The 19,916-nt window shown below is 33.6% G+C and overlaps 1 protein-coding gene across 1 annotated transcript; it reads right to left on the bottom strand.

The window, feature by feature from the left end:
* Window positions 1-1,021: 1,021 nt before the first annotated feature.
* LOC120069254 lies at window positions 1,022-5,914 on the bottom strand. The gene is given in 9 exon segments (XM_039020972.1): window positions 1,022-2,002; window positions 2,129-2,198; window positions 2,286-2,306; window positions 2,308-2,345; window positions 2,514-2,588; window positions 3,312-3,403; window positions 3,939-4,905; window positions 5,236-5,372; window positions 5,552-5,914. Coding segments are annotated over 9 exon segments (2,376 nt in total). The 5' UTR covers window positions 5,730-5,914; the 3' UTR covers window positions 1,022-1,204.
* Between the last annotated feature and the right edge of the window lie 14,002 nt (window positions 5,915-19,916).

Raw genomic sequence — 19,916 nt, 5'->3', positions numbered from 1 at the left:
CTTGATTGATCCCAATAATGCCAAAAGGAAAACACTAACAACTAACAAGCCAAGCTATGTTCGATTTCCTTAGAAAACCTTAGGGACATGATAAGCATTTTTTCCTCAGAGTTTTTCTACCGACAGAAATGTGAATGCAATGTCGTCAATCTTCACCAACAAAAAGGTTTATCCATCATAGTCACACAACCATTAAAGTTCCCCTTTGGGGTAACACGAACAAAATCACAAATACAGTGAACCTCGCTTAATTCCTTGTTCATCTCCACAATAGACGAAAGAACAAGGATGAAAAAGCGAGATGAGAACGAGCGAAGGAAAAAAGACAAAAGAAAAGAGCAAAACGAGCAAAAGCATGAAAGACGGAGGAGGAAAAAGAAAGCAGAAAAAGAAAAACTCAAAAAACTTATATCTATAGTGAAGTCTGAAACGCAATGACACATTGCAAATACCACCTTGAAATATTGGTGGTAATTGCACCAAAATAAGTTTTGGATCAATGTATTTACATGCACTTCGATCCAAGAGTCAAGAGTTCAAACCCCCATCCTATAATTGTTGTATTCAAAGAAGATAAATAGTAATGTGTAATTACCCTCAAATTTCAATGGTAAAATTTGAACCTCAAAGTTATAACAAGTATTAAAATCGACTCTCAAACTTACGAGAGATAAAAATTCAACCCCAAAATGATAAAATTTGAATCCTCAAACTTATACAATGGTACAATTTTATAATTATTTAAGTTTGAGGGTTCAATTTTAATACTTAGTTTGAAAATAAGAATTACAACTATAACTCATGCTTAAGGGATGGTTTTTGCCATTTGCCCCAACTTAAAAATACAAGATTAGTATTTACTTTTCTTCTTACATTTGTACGTCACAGAATTTAATTTTAGATTCTCATCTGAATCGAGTCTGGTCATTACCATAGCCTTCTATTCTGTCCTCGTCAATTGGATTGTAGTCAGAGTGTAGCCTTTAGGCCAGAAACCCAACTCCATGAACACTCCTTATTCTTAATAGTAAAGAAAATCAAGTTTTTTGTTTCCATCATTATTAATTTAAGAGAACAAGAAACAACAAAAATAACAAGAGGACTAAATTTACTTCGTTAATGAGGAACGACACAGAATGACTCCGTCTAAGAGAATGAATGTATTACCAAATATGATGAAACGAATAGTTATTCTTGTATGTATCTATCCTTTGGCACCCAACCCTCGCGCTTTAGGCCGTCTGATAGGAAGCAAAGGGTTGACTATTCCTTGTGAATCTTTTCCCAATCCCATGCCTTCAACAAATCCCATCTTTGCCATCATTTTCGACCCAAATCCTTTGGTATGCTCTTCAAAAGCACCAATTTTTTTGGACTTTCCCAAAGCTCCGGACCCAGATCTAGCGGCGGAAACCCGACTTGCCTGGTTATCACCAGCAGCAGAAGTCGAGGCCTCGGAGAACTCGATGCCTAACCCAAGTGATTTTGGCCGTTTCATCACCTCAATGGGGCGGGCCATTCCTTGACCATCTTTCCCTAATCCTCCGCCTTCTACATATCCCATTTTTGCCATCATTTTCGACCCAAAACCCTTGGTGTACAACTCAAATGCACCAATACTATCCCTACTTATATCCATATTCTTGACATCACTAGTGGTCATCTCGTTCATTTCAGATGCAGCTACGATATCCTTGCTTTTATCTACGTCCTCAGAATTGCTAGTCGTTTTCTCGTCCATTGGTTCTGGTTGCATTACTCCACACGATACAAATGAGACAGGTTGGTCAGCATATTTTTTGCCGGTCATTTTCTGACTTAATCCCTTACCTGCAGAACCCTTCGACCTCGACTTACTACTTGCAGATTTATCAAGCTCCAGTGTGTGCAAACCACAAACTTTGGTATTCTTCTTTTCTCTGCTTCTGTTGCTGCCCTGTGATTTTATATTTGAGCCTTCAGCAACAAGAAAATCATCATCCTCGTCTCTTGCTCCGATTAGCTGGGATTGGGGAAGAAAAAAGGGAAGGGGAGGGGGGGGGGGGGAAAGGTAAGTTCACTGACCATCCAAGAAGTTGACTCCAACAACATCCAAAACATAATTCTCAACCAAAAAGATTTCAACCACCTGTTCAAGGCGGACTTGATCACTTGCTGATGGCATTCCTGTGTGCTGTGTTCGAGTTACTGTTACAAACCTGAGAAGAAGAAAAAAAGTGAAGCAAATTTAAGCATCAACAGTTAATGACTAAAATAACAAATAAGAAAAAGAAATTAACGTTTACCTTTTTTTACCAGAACCTTGCACCACCATGCAAGCGGTAAATTGCAGCCAATCTTCGTACCTAATGATAATTCAAATGTCACTTCTGAACAAAGAAAAGGGTCCGGAAAGGAGGAGCTTAAGGAATCAATCAAGTTTACACCCTAAAAGGACAAATATTACAAGGAACATTGTACCCTCCATGGCACAAACTGATAACAAACTGCAGGTGAAGCACCATTCTACATACCTGGGAACAATCACGGGGATGCATAGGTTGGAAAGCGAACATATCTTCTCTGTTGAGAACCATGTGCTCCAATTTCTACAATTCAAACAAATTGCAAGATTAGTTAATGCAAAATTCAAAAGAAAGCTGGATTTGAGCAACCCATCCATGAAACTCGTACAACTAGGAGGCAATTAACCATTTGTTCAAAGTCAGACTACAATAAGGCCATATTCACATAGCGAAAATGCAATGAAAAGAAATGATAATGAAAATGACATTCCTGCCGCAGATCAAAGGAATGCAATCAGACTGCAGGGCACACTGATTGTTTTTTCATTCCTGCCGCAGATCAAAGGAATGCAATCAGACTGCAGGGCACACTGATTGTTTTTTAAGAAAAAAAAATAAAGGAAAGAGAGTAAAAAAAAAAAAAACAACCCTCTTCAATCCCAGGTCTTCTCACGTTTTGTGCCCAACACTCCCCCCTCCCCCACTCTACTCACTATTATTTAAATAACATAGCAATAAAATTGAATATCATTTTACATCAAGTAGTTATGCTTCTAATTAAAAATTCTACCATGGCTCGAAGATTCAGAGATTAGTACATCGTGTTTTTACGAAGAATGAGTAATGAGAATATTGTATAGAGGTCTCGTGAAAAGAAACCATACAGTACTAGACTTCAGATGTTTTGTAGAACAAGGTTCTTAATTATTCATTATTCAGGTGCATACTACAGAAGTGATCTATGACCTTTGTATAACAAAACTTTAGAGAGAATCCAACACCAGGTGAAAATTAAATAAATGATACCAGATTTATTTCCATTAGATCAACACCCCGATTAAGCATTCTTTCTCGACGCTTTGCTGCAATCGTTTCTTTACGATATTTCTTCTTTTCACCTGACATCAAGCGCAATATTATTGCATATCAAAAGTTTACTAGATGAATTCACATGACACAAGAGCAGAAGTCGATTAGGAATGCTACAACTTTTCCCTTATTCCCAGAATCTACATATTCAAGTCCTATATTCTTCAACAGATTGTGTCTGAAGGAATTACAAGCCTCACGGAGTAGACCTTATTCTGCATTCTGCTTTATTTAATTCCTGGAGGTCATATTTTAAAGAATCAAGTTAAGGTTCTTTGGCTAAATTACCTAGAGCTCTTTAGATAAAGCAAATCCTTCTTCCTTTTCTCCCAAATTCAATTATTTTCAGCAATTTGGGTATGAACTACACTGCAAGCCTTTTTTTTTCTACTTCCCCTAGTGGACTTGGGTCCTTTTTCTTCTTTCATATGTTGCATTCAGTCGATCAAATAACTTCTCATAGAAAAAGAAGGCATGTACAACAATTATAGGCACAGAAATTGGTTTCATTAATAAACAAGCTGTATCTAATTAATAACTTCTACGTGAAAATGAGATCTTTACCGGGATACTTTCTAGCAGATTTACATTTTGGAGCTTTTGGAGGCCAAGAACAAGCAAAATGAGCAACATTCTTTTGCTTTCTAGCTGATGTAGATCTAGTATCTTTTACTAGCAAGTCATCTAGAGCCAATGCTGACCAATGATCTCTAGAAACAACAGAACTTTTCTTCTTCCTTGAAGGAGTTTTCATAATTCCATATTCTTTAGATGCTTCCTGCAAAGCAATGCCGCCTAATTTCTCTAAAGTATCATCAAGGCTACTGTTAGAACTATCATCATCAGACTCTACCAACTCTTGTTTTATTAACCATTTGGAATTTAAAATATTTTCACTTCCACCAATCCCTTCAAGATAATCGTCAGCCACCTCGTCATCAATATCTGAACCACTGCAAGACATTTCTACAGAGCTATCACTTTCAGACGATTCATCTGACTCTAGAGGCTCAGAGTACTAAGAACTTCCGTCAGATGACTCCCCATCATCATCACCCCCTTCATCAGATACATCTTGGGTGTATAATCTCACACCACCAATTGACAAGAAACCTGAATTCCTTGGAGAATATTTGTTGGAGGGTGATGCTTCTGCTAGCATCTCATTAGCTGTCTCAACCCCTACCCTGCAATTAACCCTCTCACCATTACCAGTTTCCTTCTCGGAGGATAATGAACCAGCACACAATCCTCCTTCCACTTGTGTGGCTGAATCATCATCCGTGTTCTGATTTTTAACAAGTTCATCCTCATCGTGAAACCCCAGTCCTCTATGTGAACTGTCACCTAACACAAAACTAGTACCATAATCATAAGTAAATTCCAAATTATCTGCCTTTAATGGTGGGTTTTCATCTACATATGCGACAATTTGATTATTCATAGAATTAAGTAATATAAAAGGCTGTGAGTTGTCCAAGCTACACTCTGCATCATACTGCAGACCCCGGGATTCCGAATGAAAACTTTCCTGCAAAAAACCCCAAAAGAAGATCTTTAAAATGAATCTAAAAGTGCCTCCCATCTCACTAGAAAGAAGTAATTTCATAGAACAGAAACTTAAAAGAACACGAAGGAAATAGCTTCCAAAGAAATAAAATTTTCCGACATACTAGGAAAAGACTGTATAAAGAAGCCAAGACAGAAATATATCTCATAAAGAATGCGTCAAGAAAAGCTAAAAACAATTAAAGAAAATATAACAATTAATAGGAAAAGAAAACTCAAGATAAAAAGGATAAAAGAACAAAGAAGGCTAAAAAGCAATCTATGGAAAGAACGTTCTTCAAATAAGAAATACCTGATTCGGAGCAGGAGGGTATTCGTAGCCAATAGCATTACCACTGGCTTGTTTAGTCCCACTTGATGAAGCAATTCTTTTACGATCTAAATTAGCCGATTTTGAACCAGACTTGCCCTTTGCCCAAGAATTTCCCTCTGAAGAAAATATACCAAAGCAAAATCAATAAAAGTACAAAGAAAATCTCAACAGAAAATTATCAACTCAGATTATCGTTCTTTACCAACAGAAGAAATGAAAAACCAGCCTTACACGAGTACGATTAAGCAAATGCAGAGACACGGAAGTGCAATGAGAAGGAAAGAGAAAATCGCACCTCGAGCAGAACTTGGCGGCGATAACTGAAACTGCCAATCGGATAAAAACCCGCCATCAACAAACAAATTTCCTCGAATTGATGACGGGTCTGATCTTCTTCTGCCAGAATTACTCTTGTTCTTCTTGAAGCTATCGCTGGCTTTGGCATGGTTCGTTCTTCGTCTTCCTCCGGCCATCGAAGACCTACCACCGCCACCAGAACGGAACGACGGCGTTGTCGAGGACCTGTGCAGGGTTGGCTAGAAGTCTAATTCCCGAACTCTGAAGCAAACCACCACAGCGGAATATTGCGGTGGCGTCGGCTCGGTGGAGGGATAACAAAGAGACCAATAAAGAATCCGATCCATTAGCTTTCTGGGCAAGTAAGCTTCAAAGCCTACAACTCCTCTTTCAGGCCCGTTTAAGCCCAACTTTATTCTTAACATAAAACTCCTTTCAATAATTTCAGTGTAACGTTCAATTTTTATATTTGAGAGGTATTTGATTAATTTTGTGGTAGGCACGAGGTTGATAATACAAATATTATATTAATTGAGTTATGCTCATTTTGACATAATATTCAAATTTTCATATATATTAATAAAATTTTAAAATTTTACTATTTAATCAATTTTGACTTCATTTATTTAAATTCAAATTAGTATAACTCAACTGACATACATAGTATGTATGAGGGATCCATAGATATATTGAATCTCCTACTATTATTGGATATGGTATTAAAATGATTGTAAATTTGAAAATGGTAATAGTAGTCTATCCACTAAAAATGTTTCATAACAATATTGAGTTGTTATCTTCTTTTAATAAAATACAAAATCGATATATGATATTTTGAGTTTGATGGTATAGTTTGAACAATCGTGTTGGAATAACACTTCCATTCCAATGATATTTTGTGCAATTTACTATTTTTAAAGGTGAAATTGTAACATTTTTGTTAGTTTAGAGAATAGATCGATGGATTCAAGAGGTTGTGATTATAACAATCCTTATAATTCACAAGTTTTTTTTTTTTTTTTTTTTTTGCAATTTTTCCTTTTATAAAAGATATTTGGAAATATATATATTTTTTAATGTTGTTGAATAAGAATTTTGGATCAATCACAAATAGTCATGTCATTTCTCAAATTGAAGACAAAGTGGCAAATTATCAAATATGAGACTAGTTAAAAGGCAACATGTGTCTTAGTTGAAATTAAAGACAATAGTTGATAGATCTCAATGATGTCTCGTGTTTTCGTCATGACCCTAGAATCAAATTAACTAATTTGATCAGTTTAATATTTATATTTGGGCTCATGTTCAATTGAGTTTGAAAATAGGTTTGATTTGGCCCAAAAGTCAACTAAACCCAAAATTCAATTAGTTGGGCCTATAGGCCAAGTTCATGGATCAACAACCCAAGCCTATAAAACTCAAATGAGAAGTCTAAACATAGGATTTCTTCTTCATTTGAAAGCTTTAAAAATTTCAGATTCTAGAAAGCCTAGAAATAATTTTCTTAATAATTATAATACTCTCTAAGTACTTGAAGAACACTCACAATGTTCTCTGAAGATAAAAACGTTCTTCCTAGACTTCAACTTCAAAAATATTCACGTGCTTCTTCAAATCAAACATATGCATTCAACCGAGGGAATCAGATGATCAATTACTAGGGATAGAATCACATCCACATAAATCAACATAACCACAAGTTCGATTCCATGAACATATTTCTTCAAAAACATAGCGCGAACATGTATATATTTTTTTTAAAAAAAAAAAAAAAAAAACTCTTTTAAGTGTAAATGAAAATGAATAATTTAATTCAATATAAATGAAACCTTAATGATTTATAAAAACATATGTTTAGAAAATAATAATTTATAAAAGCCAAAATCAACATAGTTTAACTAGCATCAAACATGCACTATGGTAGTGGTTGAAAGTTGTCGCTAACATTCGACAGATTAAATACATTTATAATACTAGTACTACTAAAACGTAGCATTGGCGTCAAGATTGAGTCAATCCGCAGCGAAATGCTAGATATGTTTAGCTAATCCGCTAATTATAGCGGTAAATGGAGGGTTTGTGTGAAATATAGATTGCATAAAAATAAGGCATGAAAATTTATTTAAAAAAAAAAAAAAAAAACCGGTAAATGTAACCTAAGATTGAAAAAATCTAGTTTTAGGAACAAGAAAGGCTTCCAATACAATTTCGATTATTGATTTTTTTTTTAATTAAACATGCATCCTTTACGTGCTCACAACGACTTACTTGGCTCAATCAACTCATTGGTGCAATGGATTGTCAACTCATTGGGTGAACTTAGTAGACACCCAATTATTAATTAAAGCTAAAGCCCTAATTAATCTAAGGATTTAGTCCTATTGGGTTCGGACACGTCTATATAGAATCAAACATTTGCATTTCATTAATCTAAATGATTTAGTCCTATTAGGTTCGAACGCACCTATATAGAATCAAACATTTGCATTTCTAGGGTTCCATTATTATGTGATTAACTAATTAGGTAGCCTAATTAACTAATCAATTAATTTTTTAATCCACGTTTGGCATGCACTCAAGGTCTATGGGAAGTCTACATTCCTTAGCATACATGATTCAACCTTTACTACTTGTCGATTTAAGCTAAACAAATAAAAGAGAAATGCGCAAGTTAAAATCTATAGCTAAGACATCCATTGATGATAGGGGAGTCAATTTGTGCACGTACATACATCTAAATAAAATAAGTTAGAAGTAAATTTAAAGTGCATTAAGTTCATCTAGATAAATCTTACCAAATACATTAAGTGCTTATTCATGGATGTTGTGGCGTTGCCCTCGCCAGCCCTTTATGTTGCTTCTATCTTATGTGCGATCCAGTGTCGCGACACTTGACTGTTTGGGAGAATTTTTCTCTTTTTCGGTCCTTAAAGCCCCAGGTGCTCGATATAACTCTCAGTAACTTCAAATTAATCCCAAACAATACATAGCACTCCAAAATGCATAATTTGTTGGAATTCCTACAAAAATAGATAATTAAAAATATTAAACATAATAAATGAGTGAGATTAGATACGGGAGGTAATATACTATCAATTTTGAAGTAAATTTGATCTTCTACGTTATATATCGTAAAAAGAAAAAAAAAAAAAGAATTATAAAAGCATTCCATTAAGTAAAAAATCTGTAAGCAAAACTAAAGTACCTATGGAGAAGGTGGGAGCAAGTGTGGTAGAAAATAACAAAATAATGAGAGAGACACATATTTTATGTTTCCTAAACCTATTGCTCAAACCTCCATTCCTATCAATTTCATTTATTAGCGTATCAAAGTCAAACTCGTACCTCGAGTTCTACAGACGACTAAAAGCTAAATAATATAATAATAAAAAATACGTTAAAGAATAGTTATAATAATTTAATATTCCAACCTTAGTTTATATCGATTTAGAGTAATTTTAAATTTATAATAATTGTAGTCTCTAAATTTTAATATGTAATCATTTAATATACGTATCTTAATTATAAATTGCTACTTTCATTAAAGTTAATAACAAAAGATATTTTTATTTTTAGAAAAAATACATTTTTGATCCCTCTATGTGTTGGGTCTAATTTTCCTTTGATTCCTAAATTTTAAAATGTTACAAATTTAGTATTTAAGTTTTGAGTTTTGTTTCAATTTAGTTCTCAAGTTTCAAAATGTTACAATTTTGCCTATGAATTTTTAGTTTTATTTCAAATTGGTCCATAGATTTCCAAAATTTACACTTTTGATCTTTATTTTTTATTAAATACTCTATTTTCATCTTTAATATTAATGTTTATAAATAAATTTAAAAAAGTATAATTATTAAGTTTCACTATTTTCTATAACGATTAAAATTAAATTTCAAAATTCAGTTCATAATTATTTTAAAATAATTAATAGACATTAGTGACTAAAGTAAGTATTTAATGAAAAGATGTGATTTAAAGTGTAAAACTTGAAAGTTAGGGATAATTGGGGCACCAACTTGCACTTGGCTGTGTGAGTTGTTATAGCCGACTCCATGTTTAGTACACCAAATATATAGTGACATTTACAACTATTTATGTCCTACAGTTAAGTCTAGAAAATATTATTTCAATATCCTTTTTACTACATTGTTTACTATTTTCCACTCATCATCTATCTTTCTTTTTGTTATTATGTTTATTATTTTCTACACAAATTAAAATAGTCTGCAACTCAAACAAAAATACTTATAACTCAAATTAAAATAGTCTATACTCCAAATACTATTATATACTATTTATCAGTTTTGTCTTGTATTTAAATTTACATATTTTTAATTAAAAAGAAAAAATAAGTTATAACTAACCACCCAACCCAAACTGAATTTTAAAGATTGGGTTGGAGACTTTTCTGGATCCTTTATTGTCAATCCAACCAACTTGAATTTTTAGATTGGTCCAAAAAATGTCCTAATCCAATCTAATTCATATACAAGACTGTTATCTGATAAGCTCAAAGTTAGAAATTTGATTTTCATCCCACATATTATTATTATTATTTTTTTAAAAAAAAAGTGAATAGTATATGAGCATTACACATGACAAAATAGAATAAATTAAAAAGTTAGAGAGAAAATAAAACAAAATAAAAAGAATAATTTATTGAGAAAATTAAAGAAATAGGGAGTGAGTCAATGTCTTGTACAACCCAAAAGGCTGATTGGCATCACATGGCAAGGCGGCAAGAAGCAAAGTAGGCCAACTCCCAACGCACAAACCCATAACTCATACGCACACTACACGGATCCCACATCGCTTAATTCGCCCTTTTCCCATTTCCCGACAACTGTCTCCCCGTCAACCCCCTCTTTAATTTCTCCCCTCCCTATATAAACCCCTCCCTCTCCATTCCCCTCTTTCCCTCAACTCCTCCTCCGGCAACGGCCATTCCCCTCGGACGACTCCATGGCCGACGCCTTACTCAGATCCGTCTACCACGGCTGCATCGCCGGCTCCGACGCCGAGATCGACCGCCGTCCTTACCACAAGAACTGCAGCTGCGCCCTTCACGATCGTGATAACAGACGTTGTTCTCACTCCATGTCTAAACATAAGTCCGTCTCGTACCCGATCAGACGAGCCTGGAGTGAAGGATGCTTGGCTATGGTTGCTGCTTCTGCTGCTACTTCAGGCATTTCTTCTCCTTCTTCTTCACCGTCCATGGAGGTAGAAAGCCTTGGATCTTACAAGAGATGAGCAGTATTTTGATTTTGTTTTGTTTTTAGTTTGTAATATATATATGTGAAATTCTTTTTTTTGGTCTAGTGGAATTCTTGATTGATTTGAATGAGTGGAGTGTGATGAATGTAGATTTTTACTTCTTGACTGTCTGTTCTGGTTATATTTATTGATTGGTTAATGGAATGGATGTGTTCTGGATTTCGATGAAATGATTCTCGTTTCAAAATCATTTCATCTATTTCACAGAAACGCCGATTGGCCTCCCTCATTCTGTTCTTGCATCCGATTAAAGATCAGAAATCAGGCCTTTTTTAAAAGAAAATTTGAGGTTGAACTTTTCTGGATCGAGTTCTTGTTGGCTAAATTCACGAATCGTGTTTCATTCCCTTCGCGAGATTGAAGATTTGAAACCATCCATCGATTTCTTTAAACCGTAGATTCATTTTTTTTTTAAAATTACTTTCTGCTATTATAAAATATCTTTTTTCTTTCTTAACTTGTGGGCCATTTTTTCTTTTTTCTTTGGAAAATATCATTGTATACCCTTTTATTGTATCAATTAAAATCTGATATATTAAATAATTTTTATAAGTTTATTCATAAATCATACCATTACATTAAACATCAATTTTGGTATTGATATATAAAGTTTAAATTTACACAATTATTAGTTGGGTTTATCGTAAATGAACTAATTTAAATTACTTGTATGATAATACAATCGATGATCAACATTGATGCATTGATAATACATTGAAGAAAGTTCATGATTTAAAACATACGATTAATACTATAAATAATTGATTTAAGATTTTAATAAATTGATAATTAAATATAGTTGTTGTTATTTTATTAGAGAGTGAGATCCAAAGTTGGAAATGGGAAATTGGAGGCCTAAATTGTCGCTTTAGGAATAAAGGGTAGCGCGTAAACCAGCTGTATTATTATTCCCTCCGCTGGCTGCTTGGCTTCAGCCTTCAGCCACCCTGGACAGATTCTCTTTCCTCTCCTTCGCCAAACTCGCAACATAAAAATAAATATTATATAAAATAGATAATGCCGAAACCAACATGGTTCAACCGATATTATTATCAATTAAGAGATTTAAATAACTATATAAGTTGTTATATAAAATAGATAATGTTAAAACGAACATGGTTCAACCGATATATAGAATGTATTATCAATTAAGAGATTTAAATAACTATATAAGTTGTTATATAAAATAGATAATGTTAAAACGAACATGGTTCAATTGATATATAGAATGTATTATCAATTACGAGATCTAAATAACTATACAAGTGTTGTTCCTTATCGATCTTTTTTTAGTAGTTAAAATGAACAAGTTTATTTATTATTTGTTGTTTTAACAAAATATAATTGAAATTTTAGCCCAACTACAAAATAATTATAATTTTCATGCAAGAAAATAATTATAATTTTCATGCAAGAAAATAATTATATTTTCTCGTAGAGACTAATGTTTTGGAAAAATAATAAGATATTAACTACATTAATTAAATTTAAGATTTATTAAGAGCATAAAAACTAAAATTGAACAATTGAAAATATAATAATAAAATGGAACGAAATATAAGGTATAAAACTGAAATGGTCTTTAAATATTTTAAGATTTATTGAAAGTGCGGGAACTAAAAGTTGACAATTAAAATTACATGAACTAAAATAGAAAAAAAATCAAAGTTGATGAACTAATTGTTGGGTTGATGCCCTAAATCTCGTGCCTCTGTAGTAATAAAATTTGAAGTGTTTTATTTGAAATTTAGTAGCATTAACCCACAAAATCAATAAATAAACATCCAAGGTTATATTCTGAAACTTAAATATGTATGTAGAGTCATACAAGTGGATTATGTGAAGACATACAAGTGGATTATGTTTAAGTGATAACCTAAACGGTTTATAGTAGATAGACAAAACTTGATACCTTATCCTTGTGACACTACGAATATTACTCGCTTTGTAGATGTTACAATTGTTGTAAAGTTCTATAAATAATCTGATCTTGATTATTCATGTAGAGACATGTAAGTGAAGGTTCTCTATACAAAAGGGTTTGTATAAGACCAGACCACAAAATGAATAGTCTCATTATATAACACCGTTCATAGTAGAGACTTACATTTCACCAGGATGACCATAGATGACATGACCTAAATCCTGAGTGAGTTGCGAACTCCTGCCTATGAAAGCGATCATTTGATTTGCATAGGTGAGAGTGGCTAGTTCGTTGACTTAGTATGCCTACCATTTTGGGGATTCGTCTGATTGGGGAGCTGCGAACACAGTTACACAAGATGAAATTCACTTCTTCTCTAACATCGGGGTAAGTAGATAAATTGTTTCCTTAAGGGCTGATTCCGGGGCTTGAACAATGTGGCGCCACACCCTCTCTTGGCCCGAGAGGAGTTTGGTCATAGTTGAACTATGACTTATTGTTGGATCAACAGTACTTAAGGAGTCAGATGTAACTACAGGGGCAAAACGGTAATTAAAACCCAGTCGTTCTTACGAGCAATTTGTGAAGGGTCATCGCATTGACTGGTTATATCCAATGGACATAGAAATATAACTATAGTGCGAAGAGTATTACTATCGGTCTTTAGTGGAGTGACGACATTTAATGGAAGTTGATTAATTTAATTAAGGAGGTTTAATTAATTGATCAAGTATAATTTGAGCAGGTCCATAAGGTCCCCTCGGTAGCTCAATTGGGATTATTGAGAAATAATTTTGGATAAATTTGAATTGTTCAAATTAATTGGAAAATTAATTATATATGATATAATTAATTTAAATTAATTAGATATGATATAATTAATATATATAATATATTTGATATGTTGTAATATAAAATTTATAATGAGAGGTAATAAATATTTAAATATGATTCAAATACTAATTATATGGATTTGATTCATATAATTAAATTTAATATAAATTTGATTTATATTAAATACCATGAATTATTAAGAGCTTGAGAACTATAAGTTATATTGTATTTGATATAATGTAAACTATAAATTATGTGTTATATTTTATATAACATATAGTTACATTTATAATAAGTTGATTATTATATATATAATTTTTTTATTAAATTAAAATATTTTTTTAAAATGTATTTTTGAATTAAAGGGAGAGTTGTAACTTCCCTTCCCTATATTCTCATTTTTAATCATGGGTTGTGTGGTTGCATCATTTTTCTTTGTCTTCTATCGTGAGTTTTTTCACAGAGAGTATGTGAATTTTTTAAGATTGATCTGCCCTACAAAAAAGCCTCTTCTCCTCGCAGCCAAAAATTTTTCTCCTTCCAAAATTATCAACAGAGCCCACACACTCTTGTAATTCTCAATCCCTAAGAAGAATACAGGAATCTCTTGTGGTAGTGTCCAAACTGTTGACGATTTGGTTTTTGTTTGTGATCATGATCGTTCGTGATAGTTTGTTGAGAGGAATTCGTGTAGATTCTTTTGGCTTCAAGGGTAAGTGTGACTAACCTTAAATTCCTTTCGTATTGTGTTAAAGCACGCTGTATTTTTCTTTAGAATGCATAACTAGGTTTTTATGAATTTTAGTTTCTGTGAAATTTATAACTGGGACCGATCCCGCTTTCGCATCGGACTTCATAGTCCTTCACCAATATCTTCTAAGTTTTATTAAAAATATATGAATCGAAATGTATTTAAATCTAAACTTAAGGGCCCGTTTAGAATGACTAAACAAAGTATATTCTTTAAAAAGATTATTTTTATTTAAACACTTTTGATAAAAGCAGTTTAAAATTTGTCTCAAAAACTATTTTGAATGGTCGTCAAATGTTTCAATTTTTTCTAAATGACTTATTTTCAAAATTAAACAATTAAGAAATTAAACCAAACACGCCCTAAATTGTTTGACACGGTGGAAAGTGATACAATCAAGAAGTTAAACCAAACACGCCCTAAATTATTTGACATTATTGAAAATGGTGCGGTGTAACCTCCCTGAAGGCCCCTTCTCTATAATCTCTACTACAGTCTTGACTGACCATGTGCAAAGTGGACATAAACTAGTTGATCCCAATTTTAAAATGGGGTGAATATTTTTTGTACCTCAACTATTAATACCATATTTAAGTATTGATGAGATCAAAGATTGACAAATTTATCTCTATAATTGATTAATTGTATTGAACATGTGAGATATTTTATATTTATGTAACAATGAGTTACTTGATTTCTTCTTTCTACAATTCTTGTACTAAAAGAACAATAAGTTCATGTGGACTATGTTGAAATTCAAGGTTGAGTTTAGAAAAAGGCGAAAATGATGGATTTTTTTAGTGAGCAAAAAAAGTTTTGAGATGATGTGTAAAGTTTAACCAAACAATTGTAGCATACAACACATACTTATTGCTGATGTCAAAATCAGAATAAGAGAAGCATGCTTAACCTTCATGTGACATTAAATTTGTTTGAAGGGAAAAGAGCGTGGTCTGTAAAAGAGAAAACATGCATGTTGGTGCAATGCTTTGTAAACCTTAAAACTTGTTCTTCCTAAATGTTTATGCTTGGGAAGTTACCATGACATTTATTGTTTTAGAGCTTGTTAAATGAATTAGTGGATAAGTAAACAGGAGAAGGATTTTCTAAGTGCTTTAAGCCTTGGAAATGAATGAATTAAGTTTAGGGTTGAAAAATATTCTAACTGTAGGGAAAATAAGCTCTTGGGTGAAATGGAGGAATTCTACCACTAGTGAATTTATGAAGAGTGTTGAAGAAAGAGAAGCCATGCGTGGAAAGACTTATGGCTTGGAGGTTAGTTGTGGACAACTTAAAATAAAGGCTTTTGGACGAGCAGCTAACATGAGGCCTGCATGGCTTCATTAGAGGTTATTTGCACTAAAATAGGCAGCTAGGCATGCGGCGGAGCACCCAAGGAATACGTAGGACAGTTGCTTGACATAAGCAACTGAGCATGTTGCTAAGCGCCTAAGGCAAGATGCTGAAGGGCTGTTGAGCGTGCGGTGAAGCAGTGGCCGAGATGCTTTAAGTAGTGAGAGTTATGACTTTCTATGCATTGAAGTGTTGAGAGAGTTTATTTTCTTAAGTATAATTAGTGGACTAAGTTTCATTATCAAAGGTAAAGGATAAAACTAAGTGACATGAGGTGTCAATTAACTAGACAAAATAGACATGCAAGGGGAAGTATAAAAGGGCTTATAAAGAAGAGAAGGGTTTGGACAATTCTCTCGTGTTAAAGAGGAATCTCAACAACCAAATTGATGCTTGGTTAGTTTAGTAGAGGATTCAAGGCTGATAAGAAGGAATTCCCACGATTTAACGTGGAAATATTAAGAGATTGAAAGTAGTTTTGAATTCCATACTTCTCCGAACAAGCTATGAAGATGTGGAATTTGAGCCCTCTAGGAAGAATTTAAAGCTCAAAATTTAAGGTAAAATAGTTAAGAGGTTATGAAAGAAGTTCATAGAGGGAAGTTTTGCATTTTGATGAATATATTTCCAGTTATAAGTTCTGGAAGTTGAATCTGGGAAAGTGTTGAACAAACAGGCAACGACATAAATTGAAGAAACAAGCAGCTGACTAAGGACTTGAAGGCAGACGTTGAGTTAGTGCCAGTGAGGGTGTCTGTGCACATCAATTAAGATAGGCTTTACGTGCGTGCGAGGGTGTCTGGCGGTGCGATGAAGGAGGCACTCAACACTCAGCCTATATGCGACGCTCATCGCCTAAGGTTGCAAGCTTCATCACCTACCCCTAGCACTCGATGCCTATGTAGTGTGACAATGTCCAACGTGTGCATGTGTGACAGACCGTGTTGCTTATTAGAAGGGCTCATGCACGCGTCTGAAGGGTAGTGCGTGTGCCAGCACCTATCAGGCCATGTGGTGTGCTTAGATTGCCTAGAGCTTGGCATTGTACTAGTCTTGAAATTTAAGTGTTGATAAGTTAATATGTGTCCTTAAAGGAATGTTAAACATGCTAAGCTACTAAATACTTAAACGTGGACTCAAAGAGAAAAATTAGAAGTTAGTTAAAGTAGTTAAGCTTAAAAGGGGAGCCAATTTAATTGACCAAGGGTTATTCATTTATGTGGCAGACCAAACGGAGATAGAAAGAGCTTATAATCCCTTGGGAGCTAGCAAGTAACAGTGAATGACAAAGTTTTATGAATATTTCTTTTAATACGATTGCAATGCATATGTTTAATGAATATTTTACTTAAATGTTTTCAAAGTATGATTTATATTGAATTCATAAGTTTTAAGAATGTTCTCCTTAAGTTGTTTTCAAGGCATAGTTCAACCAAAGTATGTTTGGATGCATGGTCCATCCTAAAAGCAAAGTTTCAATGTATACTAAGCATGAGTTTTCTCTCAAATAAATTGTGTGCTTCAAGGTACTCTAAGCATGATTATACTATTTTGAGCTAGATGCTCTAATGTTTTGAAAGCATGTTTCCAGCATGAATGGTTTCCAAGGAAAGTTTATGAATCATGTTCTTATGTAATGTTTTAAGTATGTGTTGATTCATAAAAGCATTCCAAATATATTATGCACTTTTATGTTATGTTTACCTACTTAGAAGCCAAGTTTTCTAAGGAAGGCTAAAAGATTTAAGTACTATGTATGTTTAGTACAAAGCATGCTTTAGTACTCTAATGATGAAACTTGATAGTGAAGGAGATGAAAGTATCTGGGACCCTGTTATTGAAAAAGATGAAGGTATCCAGAGATTACATAAGGAACACATTTATATTAGTCTTTGGGGCATATCTATATGTACGTATGACTACTATCGATATTGATTGTATTGAGACTACTCTACATCAGCTAAGGTTACTGACGTTGAGTGAATGAACAAAAGGGGCTCTACCTCAACTAAGGAAAAAAGAGTACAAAGCAAAACATGAATGTTTTATGAGATTAGCCAAAGTTATGCTATGACTTTAGTGTTTTCAACATGTCATTGTTATGATTTTAAAGTGTAATGCATATGTTTAATGAAATGTTTTTCTTAAATGTTTTCAAAACATGATTTATGTCCAATGCATAAGTTTTAAGAATGCTCTCCTTAAGTTGTTTTCAATGCATACTTCAACCAAAGTATGTTGGACGCATGGTCCATCCTAAAAGCATAGTTTCAATATATACGAAGCATGACTTTTCTCTCAAGTAAGCCATGTGCTTCAAGGTACTCTAAGCATGATTATACTATTTTGAGCTAGATGCTCTAATGTTTTCAAAGCATGTTTCAAACATGAATGGTTTCCAAAGAAAGTCTATAAATCATGTTCTTAGGTAATGTTTTAAGTATGTTTTGATTCATAAAATCCAAATGTATTATGGACTTTTATGTTATGTTTACCTACTTGGAAGCCAAGTTTTCTAAGGAAGGCTAAAAGATTTAAGTACTATGTATGTTTAGTAAAAAGCATGCTTCAGTATTCTAATGATGAAACCCGATACTGAAGGAGATGAAAATATCCGAGACTCTGATACTAAAGAAGATGAAGGTATCCGAAGATTATACAAGGAATGTGTTTATATTAGCCTTTGGGACATATCTATGTGCACATATGACTATTATCGATGTTGATTGTATTGAGACTTCTCTACATCAGCTAAGGTTGAGTGAATGGGCAAAAGGGGCTCTACCTCAACTAAGGAAAAAAAAGTACAAAGAAAAGCATGAATGTTTTATAAGATTAGCCAAAGTTATGCTATAATTTTAGGGTTTCAACATGTCATTGTTATGATTTTAAAGTGCAAAGTTTATATGCTTAAGTTAAGCCTGTTTCTTTAACCTTGAAACTATGAAAACATTCTTATTTATCAAATATTTTTTGAATAATCCAGTATGCTTATGTTTATGAACTTATGTTTTAAAAGTCAGTCACTTACTAGGCAATTTAGCTCACTCTTTCAAATATTTTACTTTCCAGGTAGTGGTCGATCTCCCGGAGCCTAGCTTACAGCTGCTAGTTTTCCACAAGTCTGTCGATACCAAATAAACCAGGAGTTTTTTAGGTTCATGTTATGTTTTTTATAGGCACTAGAACTCTTGTACATAGGTTAGGAAAGGGTAGAACCTTAAGTTTGCATAAATGTGGAAGTGCTTAATGTAAATTCTGTTTAAAATGTGTATATAAGTTGTGTTTGTGTAAATTGATAGTGAACTCTGAATGCCTACAAGACTATAGCTGAGAATGTATGAAAAGATATTATGTCTATACAATTGTCTATCAGGTTAATCGGGTGCAAGGAAACAGGTCACAGGTATTAGTTGGATAGTAGGTGTCATAAGAGAATTGACATTTGTTGTCTTTATGTCTCCTTTCAGTTTAAAAAGGTAACCTGGGAGGGGGTGTGACATGTTTGCCACATACACTCTGATGCTTAAGTTAGAGGGTGAAAGAGTGTGAAAGCTAGGAAATTTAAGAGTAGGATTGTAGTAATCTTATAGGGAGTTATAATGATGTATTTATAAAGGAGATTAACATAGGTCTTCTCTTGTTTCCTTCAGGAATCCGGCTATCTTCCAATATGAGAAGATGATATGTGATTTCATTATATTAGGTGTGCTGGACACGTCTCATTTGATGATTGGGCTCCTAGGCCTCGGAGGCTGAGGTGGAGGTCGACTTTAAAGGATGAGAATGAATCGAGGGATGGGTTGGCCCAAAGGCCCAATCATGTCGTGCAAGTTAATTAGGCTTCTTCGCCTTGAAGACCGAGGCTAAGGCCAAGGGAGAGGTTGTCGCAAAGGCCTAACTTCCCTCCCTTGGTTCAACATGCCCTGTCTTAGCCCCGATTTGGTGTTCTTTTTTCCTTATTTTTAGATTTATTATATTTGTCCAATTACCTATAACACTTACTATGAATGATAATAGTAAAATATTTTATGTTATTTGAACTTACTTTTATCCACTTAAGTATAGTTGAGTTTTCTAATTTGAGCATAACTTAATTTAAGACATCGTAACTTCTATTAAAATATTAGAGAGTTGACTATATTGTTTGCAACAAGTTTATTTGATGGATGCTAGACATGGTGAAGGTGTTTAAGTTGAAGGTGATAATGTATTTCTTCCCAT

The sequence above is a fragment of the Benincasa hispida genome, unplaced genomic scaffold (assembly GCF_009727055.1).
Source record: "Benincasa hispida cultivar B227 unplaced genomic scaffold, ASM972705v1 Contig297, whole genome shotgun sequence".
Lineage (NCBI taxonomy): Eukaryota > Viridiplantae > Streptophyta > Magnoliopsida > Cucurbitales > Cucurbitaceae > Benincasa > Benincasa hispida.
Note: the sequence above shows the minus strand (reverse complement) of the source record. Positions and strands in the feature narration are given on the sequence as shown.